Source organism: Cyprinus carpio, chromosome B16 (genome assembly GCF_018340385.1).
Source record: "Cyprinus carpio isolate SPL01 chromosome B16, ASM1834038v1, whole genome shotgun sequence".
NCBI lineage: Eukaryota > Metazoa > Chordata > Actinopteri > Cypriniformes > Cyprinidae > Cyprinus > Cyprinus carpio.
Window position 1 is genome coordinate 20,427,126 of NC_056612.1, and position 11,685 is coordinate 20,438,810.

The window sequence follows — 11,685 nt, forward strand, 5'->3', positions numbered from 1 at the left end:
CGTCTGGACGTAATAACCATCTCTTGTTCTTTGAATAAGTGTTGTACTGGAATAACAATATATTTAAAACATAAAAATTTGGTAATTTGCATAATTATTGAAATATTACTATAGTTTTAATCTGCAAAATCACAAATTATGAAGAAAATTTAATGTTGGGCTTATATTTTTTGTGTGTATTTTGTAAAACATGGAGGCTTTTTGTGAACTTTCTGCCAGTTTCTCAAAATAGGATTATGTATTTTATTTCCACAATATTTCCAAGAAATAATAAATCATTCACTTAAAGCTTTACTCTACCTCGAAAATGTGCTGAGGTCTGACGTGTCCAAATGATTGTATGAAAGCCATCATTTAAAAAAAATTAAATAGGCCTACATAATTTATAATTCATTTCTAAATTAATTTTATTTGTTCTATTTTAATATTATTTACATATTTATCAAGCAATTTCTGAGTGCAATTTTTTTTTTTTTTTTTTTTTTTTTTTTTGCAGTGTAGGTGACATGACTTGAAGTAAAATAATTTAACTTTGTTTTTTGTTTTTGTTGTTTTAAATAATATTCAAGATGTTCTGGAAGACCAAGTGTCCCAGAAATGCAGCAGTGCACAGTCACATCATGTCAAAATATTTTGCTGAGGGAGTCAAAAAAGCACAAGTAATGAATATTAGAAGCTTGTTCCCATGGAGGAACAACTGTGACAGCAATTCATTCATAACTGTGTGGGTGAGAGATTAGTCTCCCACGACTATTCAAATGAGCACAGGGGTTTTCAGTATTGCTTGTCTGGAAAAGTCATAACAGATCAAATGCTTAAACAGCATTTGCCGTAGAGAGACTTGGAGAGTTAGGGGGAAAATGCACTAACAGGAGCTTGTTTTCATAAAGTTTACATTCCCTTCACATAAAACCACATTCAGATTTAGGCCTATTACAAAATTCTGTGCTGGGAGTTCAAAATGTTTAAATGTAAAACTCTAGTGTATCAAATGTCACAAGCTTACTTTGAAGTGACTACTTCTTAGTGACTATTTGTATATTCATTTCTGTAATAATAATAATAATAATAATAATAATAATAATAATAATAAACATTACATATGTGAAAACAAAATGTAAATCTTTGTTTTGTGAAAAAAGTAATCTTTCTGTCCCTAAGATGTCAACAATGCTGCATTATTCCTTTGCGCCATCTAGTGTTCACTAGAAGCACTAACCTATTTAATTTTGTGCAACTTCATCTTTGAATGGAAGAACGAATGTACGATTGTCTGTTTACCGCAAAGGAATAGTTTAGCCAAAAATAAAAAATCCCTTCAAATTTACTTGCCCCAGGCTATCCAATATGTAGATGAGTTTGTTTTTTTCTTTGAAAACGATTTGAAACGTCGAAACATCTAATATAAACATCACAATAATCCACAAGTATGATCCTCTATCCATAATAGTCCTATTGCCTTTTCAGTGAAAAAGACGTCTTGTCGGAAATAGAAGAAAAATATGTACAGATCAAACACTGTTTATTAGCATTTATAATTATGGATTCAAATTTTGTCCAGAAGCGACGATTTAAAGTTAAAATGCCTTAGTGATTCGACTTGTTTCTTAAAAACACACAGCTTTTCACTTCACAACATTAATTGATGGCCTTAAGTTGTGTGGATTACTGGTGAAGCTTTATCAGCTGTTTGGACTTTCAGTCTGACGGCACCCATTCACCCACTGCTAAGCAAGTGATGAAATGCTAAATTTCTCAAGTGTTTCCAGTGAAGCAACAAACTCATAGGCTACATGTGGAAATGGCCTGAAGGTGAGCAAATTTGCATTTTTGTGTGAACTATTATTTTAACAAGAAATTATTATTTTAAAACAAACATGGAACTTTGGTATATTGACCAGTCATTATTTGCAAAAAGATCTACTTTATTTCACATTCAGATCTATTTTAATATAACCGTAGACACAAATTAACACTCAGTACATTAACCTCAATAAATAAGCTCTATTATGGTTATGAAAAACAATTTCATCCACCATACATATTGCATTGCTTTCTTTCCATGGAAGGTGGTTTCATGTATACATCGTCCCTTTACATAATGCAACAATTGCACATTCTAAAACATTTTAATTCTTGAGCTTAAAAATATCTGACTTTGTTGCATTCCCTTTAAATAGTCGAAAACATACACACATCAATTGTCCTGTAAACCAGTTTTGGGATCTACACTAAATATTTACTCCAAGTGCACTTCGGTTTCCTCCATTACCCTGTCTTAATCAGCGCTGGTTGTGTGGATGCATATCCTGCACCACTCGGTTGCACATCAAACAGATTTAAATGAATTCCATGTGCACGGATTGTCCTCTTTGACAACTAAGACAGTCCAGAAAAGGCATTTTATTTTGTCCACTGATCTAAATGTCACAGAAGTGTCTATGACATCAAAGTCTCGCAGACGTTTCTGTGAAGACTGATATCAAACCATTCGCTGAAATACGTGATGATATGGCCTGTGCCACCTCAGTAGGTCCAAAGTAACTTGACAGAATGAATATGAAAAAGTAAATATGGTCCCACAGCAAGACGCATATTACATTTCTACACCTGCTATTTGCATTTCTCACATTCGGTGGGTGGCAGGAGACAACAATTGTGTGAAATTCTCAAAGAGAGACTTTCTTGTTGAGCTTAGCTGTTGTTCTAAATATATACGGTTTTCACTGTAGCTCCAGACAAAAGGCCACTTTGCTGAGTAAGACATTGTAGCACTTTATCCTGCTTAACAGCTCAGTCACTCTGCTCAGTCAAAGGGAACATCAAGTTTAAGTCACAGTCCATCCATCATGGCCAGGAGGTCGTCACCCTTGCTGCTGGAACTGGAGGCAGGTTCTCCCATCTCTCCAAACTCCCCCATGATCTTAGCCAGCTCTGCATTGGTCTGTTTGTCCTGAAATGAGCCAGTCCGAGGTATATTGTTACTCCCATGGTCCTCTGGCATTTTAAAGTTAACTTAAGACTCAAAATCTTTAGCCTGTCAAAAACCAATTAGACAAGCTGAGAGCTTCTTCTCAGTGTGGGTGGATCACTGGTAATCAGGCATTACAATATTTTCTGAGGCCAAGGATCAAACAGCATTGTGCTGACACAACCTAAGTGTATTACTGTACAAGAATACAAACATTCAGCCTTACCTTTGTTGCCTGGATATTAATAACATCATAGGAAAGCTCATCCGGTCTTGATATCAAAGCTTCCCTATGGGGATAATCTGTGTTTTAATATTTGTATGAAATCTCATGCAAAACAAACAGCATCCATTACACTGATATGTCTAGCTGCACTTTCTTAATACAGTGATGTTTGATTCACAAAACCTGTCAAGAACATGTCAGGGACACTTTTTACTCCACAATAAAAAGTAAAACATTATATTTTGCATAAAGAAAATGTATTAAAAGCCTATTTTTAGATATATACATATACTCAGATCTAATATTTAAAAATCACAGAATGTTTTTTTATAAAAACAAGTCTCTTATTCTGACCAAGTATGCATTTATTTGATAAAAAGTAAATATTAATATTAATTAATTGTGAAATATTATTACAGAATATTTTTTTCTCTATTTTAATATTTTACTGTACAGCACTGAATTTTCAGCAGCCATTACTCCAGTTTTCAGTGTCACAAGATCCTTCAGAAATAATTATAATATGCTGATTTGCCACTCAATAAACATTTCTTATTATCATCAATGTTTAAAACAGCTGTGTTGCTTAATGTTTTGTGGAACTGCATCCTTGCTGAAAAAAAAGTATTATTAAAAAAATAAATCTTACACAAACAGTAATAATATTCATTGCTAAAACCAATTTAATTAAAAAATACTGAATTAGTTATCAGAATCTAATGAGAATAATAATAATAATTTAAAAATTAAATGTCTACACATATGCTTTCAACAATGGTATCATTTTGCTTTTATTTTGCAGTGAAAAATACTACTCCATGTTTCAGTGAGACGCACAATAATACTAAAAAAAAAAGTATCAAAATCCAAAAAAGACTCACTCTTCCTCCTCGTCAGTGGCAAAAAGGTTCACACGGAAGCCAGAGTCAGTGTTAGCTGATTTCTGCACCTCCAGACCTCCCATTAGTCTAGCAAGCAGGTTCAGCTCTTCTTTTGCCAAAGGATTCGGAGTTGTGTTGACTTCAGAAGTGTATGAATTTTGTCAAATATTACATTAGTATTACACATTTGCAATGTTTTTTTTTTTTTTTTTACCATAAGTTTTTATGATCAAGAGACCTGCATTTATGGAAAGGATACAGTTTATCAATGTCAACTGTATTTTTTAAATATAAACCAACAAAGTATAATCAATTCATAATCCTACCTTGGTGTGCTGTGAGGAGTTTTTGGAGGTTCCAGACATGTGCGTCTCAACAGGGCGGCTCACACTGTACCTAAAAGAACAAACAGGACAATTGTACAGCTGATGCTCCAGTGAAAGGATACCTGTCTCAGGTTTGCAGCTAAATTATTTACATATAAATTAGAGATGGTGCTTTGCAACAGATAAAACACCCCTGTATCTGAAGATACACAGAAGGTGTGAATCATATGATTCCACTACTGAATATTAGTAGAAGTGAGTATTATTGGAAGGTGGTTGATGCTCACATGTTTGTGCCCAGTTTGATGACTCGATCACCATACATTTCAAAAGAGCCCTCACGGAGAGCGCCGCAGTAATTGCCACCGTCACGGAACTGCATCCTTCTAACCTCCTCACCACTACAGCTAAACATTCTGGGAAATAAAAAAAAAGTCATGGAAAAAAATTAGAAATGATAGATTAAAAGACGGTAACCAATTACAGAACTTGGATATTTTATACATATTATAAATTCATTAAAAATTGTATCTAAATATTGCGGTTCATAAAAATTAGTTCATGGCCAACTATTACTACCCTCTATTAAAATAACTGCTTTCTGTCTTAACACAGACCCTGCTATATTTAGAAAATGTCCAAGTCTCTTGATAATGCAATTAACTATAAACCCTTACCTTCAGACTCTGTCAGTTCTAAATGAAGAAGGTGATTTCGGAAAAAACATACGCACAATGCACAACTATGAATAAGAGGCTATTTATTTATAATGTTCAAACTAGATCCTGCTGTTCTTAGCCATTTCAATGCAAAAATGTGTTTTTGCTGCATTAACTCAAGGAACAGAAGCAGAATCCTATCCTGCTAACCTTATGAGTCCTGGGGTGTGCGTCCCATACGGAACAGGGCCTGATGTGGGCAGAACAAATCGTCCATTGGAGTTTTGTACTTTGTCTTTCAGAAAAATTGATACCTAAAAAAAAAAAAAAATTTCATATGTAATATCATATTTAAATAAATGGCTTTTCTGCCTCTTTATAAACATGTCCAATACTTTTTGGACTTTAAATTTACATATTGGGTTTTTGAGTATTCCGTATTAATGTACATATATCAAAATCGAGAAAATACTTACTCTTATATGCATATCTTGAAAGAAGATGAGGAGTGTCTGTCTAATTAGTTGAAACTCTCCACCAGATAAAGGTGTATAGATCTAGGAGTTACAAGCAACATACACTTTCAAACCTGACAATTATATAGTAATATTAATATTTAATTTAAAACAATAACATTATTTATTATTATTAAATATCCAACAATGGAAAATATGTAATAGTAAATAATAATAATAATTATAATAATACCAATATGAAATAATAATACATTAACAGTAACTGACAATGAAAAAAATGGTTAAATATATTAAAAATTGGAAAATAAACCAAAAATAAGAAATAATAGTGCCTTTACACAGAAATTGAAGAGCCCTTGCTACCTCTACGAGTTGCTTGTTTGTTTCATCCACTTGGCTGAGGATGCTGGGAGTGTCCTTCACAAAGTCCCTGATGGCATCCATGTGGTTAAAAGACACAAGGAGGATGTCTTTAGGGCGAGGACACAGCAGGACTTGATACTTGAATGCCATGGTCATCAAGTCATAGAGCTGCGCATAGAAAAGTAGTCATTACATATTTCATCTTATTACACACCAGAGGGAGCCATTCAACAATTTCGCTTATTATAACCCGATGATATTTTATGAGAATTTTAAAGTAAAGATCAAAATACAATAATATTGGTGAATAGACGTTACTCTATAACTCTGGCATATTTCAAACATAAACCTTGATCTGTTTACCACAAATACAGAGGTATTTGTAGAAGGTTCTCACTAGACAAATGTACAAGGATTGCACTAAAAGATAAAGCAGCAAATCATTCAAGAAAATGACAATTCATCTTTGACTTTAGACTTTACCTTGTCCATACTAGCTTGGTTGAGTCTCATGATGGAGGCGTGAGCCAGTCGGTCAAACACTGTCCTCAGGGCCTTCTTGGAGTACAGCTCCTGTGGTTTGAACAGCTCCTCCAAGAACTTCTTATTGAACATGGTGGTAATGATATCATTCATAACTATCACAACACAAACACAGAGAGAGAGAGAGATCTTAAAAGCATTTCAATGCAAATATGATGTTGAAAACCAAGCAAGCAGAATGCAGTCTGTACTGTAGAAATCCGTTTTGCCAAGAAAGATATATAAACAAAAATAACATAAATCAAATGTACGCCTATAACTGTATCGTTGGGGTTCTTATTCTACAATAGTATTTTTTTTTTTAAACGCAAAACATTCAAAATGTGAAATTACAATAAGAAAAGCACAGAAACCCCATCTCCCTCTACACAGCGAGTGCCTATGAGAGCTGGCATGTGCACAGGGACGCTACTTTGCTCTACAGCCAGCAGCAAAGCAAGCAGAATGTTAACAATACCTCTTTTTCTGTCCTCCTCTAGCCAATCTGCTACAGTGGCTACAAAGATTGCAAATCAAAAAGGACATATTTAAAATGTTCCTTGGAGGAAGTTAACTAAAGTGTAGGTACAGCATAAGCTACATGTATATGCATCACATCTGCAGCAACAAGCAACTTAATCATGTGTTTTTTGACCTCTATGGTATCTGATACCAAAGCGTGATAAGTGTGTTAAGTTTATTAAGAATATTTCAGAATGCAAAAAAGACACAGGAAACCCTGATACAGGAACGTATATTAGACAGGAAACCATGATACTGACAAGCTGTTGAGCAAATGTAATTGAGTCACAGTGTTGCCTGCAACAGAAGTGAACACATGCAATCCATTTGACATGACAGTTTTTATAAACTACAAGGTGTAAAAATACTGACAACCTCCACTGTCAAAACTTCTTGGGAATGTTCTTGATTTTTAGATATGAATATACAGTGGCCCTCAAAATATGTGGACATCTATATCTATGGCATTTTGGTATTAGACTATAAAAAAAAACTATTTTTTTAAGTTCGACTACATTGGGTTGTGTTTTAGGGTTAACATAATATGAATGGATTATTTCCTGACAAAAAATTACCAGTACATCTTTCTTTTTCTCAGTGTATTTTGAATAACATTTTTTATTATTTAATAATTAACAAATAATTTTTTGTAAAATGTTTTTGTAAATGTTTTGTAAAAAGGTGTGCTTGTGCTGTAATTTAACTTACTATATCTGATTTCTAATGCAATGACTCATATTTTTAAGGGTCAGCTATATGTTTCGATGGACAATCTACCACGTAATTAAAATAGTTTTGGTTATTTAAGGTAAGACACGTCAGGTGAACAAGGTAAAAAAATGTACTAATAAATATCACCATACCCAGTTGATTGATTTGTATTACTAATTTTCTGAAATGTTATGTTTGAATGTGAAAATGAGGTATTAGTTAATTAAAAATGCACTAATTTGCATAAAGTTACAGAACATAAATCTGAGCACTGTATAAAGCCAAATTCTAAATTCTGTATTAAATAGGCCTATGTAACTACCAAGATTTCTGGCTCAGTTCATCAGAAAAAAAAAAAACCTGAGAAAACAGCTTTAAAAATATGCATTGTGGAATAAAATAAACACTTAAATTTGGATTTTTTTGAGTTTTACTTCTAGTCTGAAATACCACATTATGGAAAGTCAAACAGCCCAAAATCTAAAAACTGACCAGGGCATGAAAAAACAAACAAACAAAAAACGTTTCTGTCTGTAGTGTCTTGCCTTAAATACTGTTGTCTAACGTACAAAGAATGACATAACGTTGCAAAAATGACATGTTTTACTGCATAAGGCTGTAACTGAACTGGGCCACTGGATCACTGCATTCAAATACACAAGCTAACTGGCTAATTATGCACAGCAGTAGCAGATAATCCAGCAGCTTCTTTAGAAAGATCATACATCATGACCATAAATACAATGTTTATATGACTTGCTTCATCAGCTCTGTGGCATATTAGCTGCCATCTACCTTTCTTCGCTTTATCTGCTGGGATATTCTGAGCCCGCAGGCGCTGATCCAGGATGTAGAGCATCTCTCCACCCAGATTAATGAAGAGCAGAGGCAGCGTTCGCGTCGACATCCTCTCTGGAGATGGATGAAGAGCAGCTAAGATCGGTGAGCAATCACAGGCTGTCAATAAAAAGACGCGATCCGCGCTCTCTGAAGAGCCTGCAGAATAAATAAGCGTCTGTAAACCCTCTCTCGGTTGCCAGGTCACCGCCAACAACAGCCAACCAGGGGCGCTCTTACTGCTGCGCGCCGATGACGTAATACGTCTCGCCATGAAAATCAGATAACACAAGCTACATTTTTGTACGTTTATACCATACAGTCTATGGTTTATACTGTATATTTTCATGTGTTGATATAAAATAATTCATATAATTTGTTATGGTCGTTTGTGAAACAAAAAACAAAAAAAGTATTAGAATCAATCAACAGTAATCAGTAAACAGCGTGAAAAATTGTGTTGTTTTATTTAATATAATTAGGTAGGCTATATGATTAATTCCATTGTACTGTGCATGGGTGATTATTAAATATATGACACACAGCTTCTGTACAGTTACATATTAATGCTGCAGGTTGTCACATTTTGAGCATTACAGCGGAACTGTCAGCACATAGAATGTATTAATGAACATTACAAGAATTTACACAAATTCAAGACTTTTAAACTGCAATAATGTAACACTCATTCCCAAAGAATGTATGTTTATGAACTATATCCTGGTTTTAATTCTCCTGCCTTTAACAATGAAGAGAATTTTAATAAATGATGTATTGATTTCAATGAATTTGAATGCTTTTTAAAAAAAAAAATATTAAAAAAAAAAAAAAATCTTAAGACTGGAACAGTTTGTAAAGACAGTAACTAGGTCTCTCCATTCCTGATACGAATTTCTCTGGTCATTCGACATGTTTCAAATATTCCACAGCAACAGGTCATCAAAGCATCATTGCATATTGTGCCCTGCAAGGGAAATAAAGAAAGAATATCATTGTGTAATTCAGTATGTAGCCTACAAAACAAGTGGAGACAGCAATAAATGGCATTAATAATAATTATTAAATACGCAATATGAGAAATCCAGTTCTTAATTTGTAGTATACATTACCTGTATTCCATAGGTCAGTCGCATGTGTGTCCTCATTGCAGCCATTCCTCCAGGTACACATGCTAGACATACATTTTCACCGTACTTGTTTGCTGTGTAACAGCCGAGAGCTATTGGACAGATACAGCCAATAGCACCTAGACAATGTAAAAATGCAGAAAATAGCTCAAAGATCATGCATTTTATGTTGAAGACATGCCACTGACAAAAGCAGTAAACTAACGGGGGAAGTCGTGGCCTAATGGTTAGAGAGTCGGACTCCCAATCGAAGGGTTGTGAGTTCGAGTCTCCGGCCGGCAGGAATTGTGGGTGGGGGGAGTGCATGTACAGTTCTCTCTCCACCTTCAATACCATGACTTAGGTGCCCTTGAGCAAGGCATCGAACCCCAACTGCTCCCCGGCGCCGCAGCATAAAAAAAAATGGCTGCCCACTGCTCCGGGTGTGTGTTCCAGTGTGTGTGTATTCACTGCTGTGTGTGTGCACTTCGGATGGGTTAAATGCAGAGCACGAATTCTGAGTATGGGTCACCATACTTGGCTGAATGTCACGTCACTTTCATGAGTCCTCCTTGGCTAAATAATAAACCACAGCTAAAATATGCCAGTGAAATGGTATCTTTGAAGTTCTTAGGAAGATTTGCTGACTTCTCTCGTAACTTACAGACAAATATGTCACTGCAGCAAGAACAAAGACCGGTGCTCCACTCTCCTGTCTGCACGTTTGTGCCGTAAGATCCAGCGCCGGGCTGAGTGATGACTGGGTTTGACATGGCAGTCAAAATGAGCAGGCCAGCAAAGATGAGAAAATGGCTCGAGAGGTTTCCTTCCTAGAAGAGTGACAAATGCATATCTATCAATTGTCAAAATAACACTTCCTAATTAACATTTAATCACCATTTTAGGAAGAAAAATATCTATTTCATTATATTTTCCATTCCGCTTTTTGGGTCTTTTGTACAAATAAAAGAATAATTTACCCATAATAAATTCTGTCATTATTTACTCTCCCACATTTCGTTCCAAATTTGTATTGTTTCAATTTTATTAACAAAAGATGTTTATACAAATACTTAAGTGTTTTTTTTTTTTTTTTTGTCCATACAATGAAAGTTAGTGGCGTCCAATGTTATTTTTGACCCCAATGACTGTTAGTTTATGGGTAAAAACAGTTAAAACACTGTTCAAAATATCTTCTTTTGTGTTCTACTGTAAAAAGAAAATCATACAGGTTTGGAAACTCATGAAGGTTAGTAAATAATTCCTTTTTTTGGTGAACTGTACCTTTAAAAATTTGTTTTAAAGGACAGAATATTTTACATTCCCATACACATTTTGATATGGAAAAAGAGGTTTTTGTCTATGGGAAAAAGAAAATAAATCTGAACCAGATCTACTTACACTTGTTACACTTTTAACAGATAATTATAGTCTATATCCCACTAACATGTATAATAACTGATTAATAATAATAATAATGCAATATAAGAAACTAACAGCTTTGACATTAAGGCTAGTTTTATCTTTAAAAAAATGGGTAACACTTTACTTTAAGGTGTCCTTGTTACACATATTACATGTACTTACTATTATAATAACATAATTAACAAACCCTGTTCCAAATCGTAACTTTATAGTAGTTAATTAATATTACTTAATTAATAGTACTTAAATGTATAGTTACACTGTAACAAGGACATGTTAAAATCAAGTTTAAACAAAAAATCTGAAAAATTTACTATAATATAAGATATTAGACTACAAAAAAGTACCTCGTGTTCTTCTGAGCCTCTTGATCTAGGGCTTGCAGCTGGAAAGGAAGTTGTGACACACCAACACACCGCGTTTGCTACTCTCATATGCAATGTTTCCGATTCACGCATATAAGCTTCACCCAAAGCACATCACAAAGGGGGAGGTCTGAGTTGTAATAGGAAATGCGATCTACCAGAATTCTTAACAATCAATATATAATCTCACATGAGTAAAGAATTGATAGTTTGGCTTCAGATCATTCACCTGATTGTCACGCATTTCTTGTAAAATGACAGAGTTCAGGGAACTGAGAGCAACCAAACCATTTGC

The 11,685-nt window shown here is 34.4% G+C and overlaps 2 protein-coding genes across 2 annotated transcripts; both read right to left on the bottom strand.

Moving 5' to 3' along the window:
• Positions 1-1,907: 1,907 nt before the first annotated feature.
• LOC109047667 (protein OSCP1-like) lies at positions 1,908-8,843 on the bottom strand. The gene is made up of 10 exons (XM_042741403.1): positions 8,453-8,843; positions 6,386-6,540; positions 5,903-6,070; positions 5,540-5,620; positions 5,274-5,377; positions 4,692-4,820; positions 4,405-4,474; positions 4,079-4,218; positions 3,198-3,261; positions 1,908-2,953 (listed from the first exon to the last, which is right to left on the bottom strand). The coding sequence occupies exons 1-10, from the start codon at positions 8,841-8,843 to the stop codon at positions 2,834-2,836; spliced, it is 1,422 nt and encodes a 473-aa protein (XP_042597337.1). The 3' UTR covers positions 1,908-2,833.
• Positions 8,844-8,937: 94 nt separating this feature from the next.
• LOC109092113 (cornifelin-like) lies at positions 8,938-11,523 on the bottom strand. The gene is made up of 4 exons (XM_042741406.1): positions 11,373-11,523; positions 10,265-10,430; positions 9,604-9,740; positions 8,938-9,458 (listed from the first exon to the last, which is right to left on the bottom strand). The coding sequence occupies exons 1-4, from the start codon at positions 11,481-11,483 to the stop codon at positions 9,360-9,362; spliced, it is 513 nt and encodes a 170-aa protein (XP_042597340.1). The 5' UTR covers positions 11,484-11,523; the 3' UTR covers positions 8,938-9,359.
• Positions 11,524-11,685: the final 162 nt, after the last annotated feature.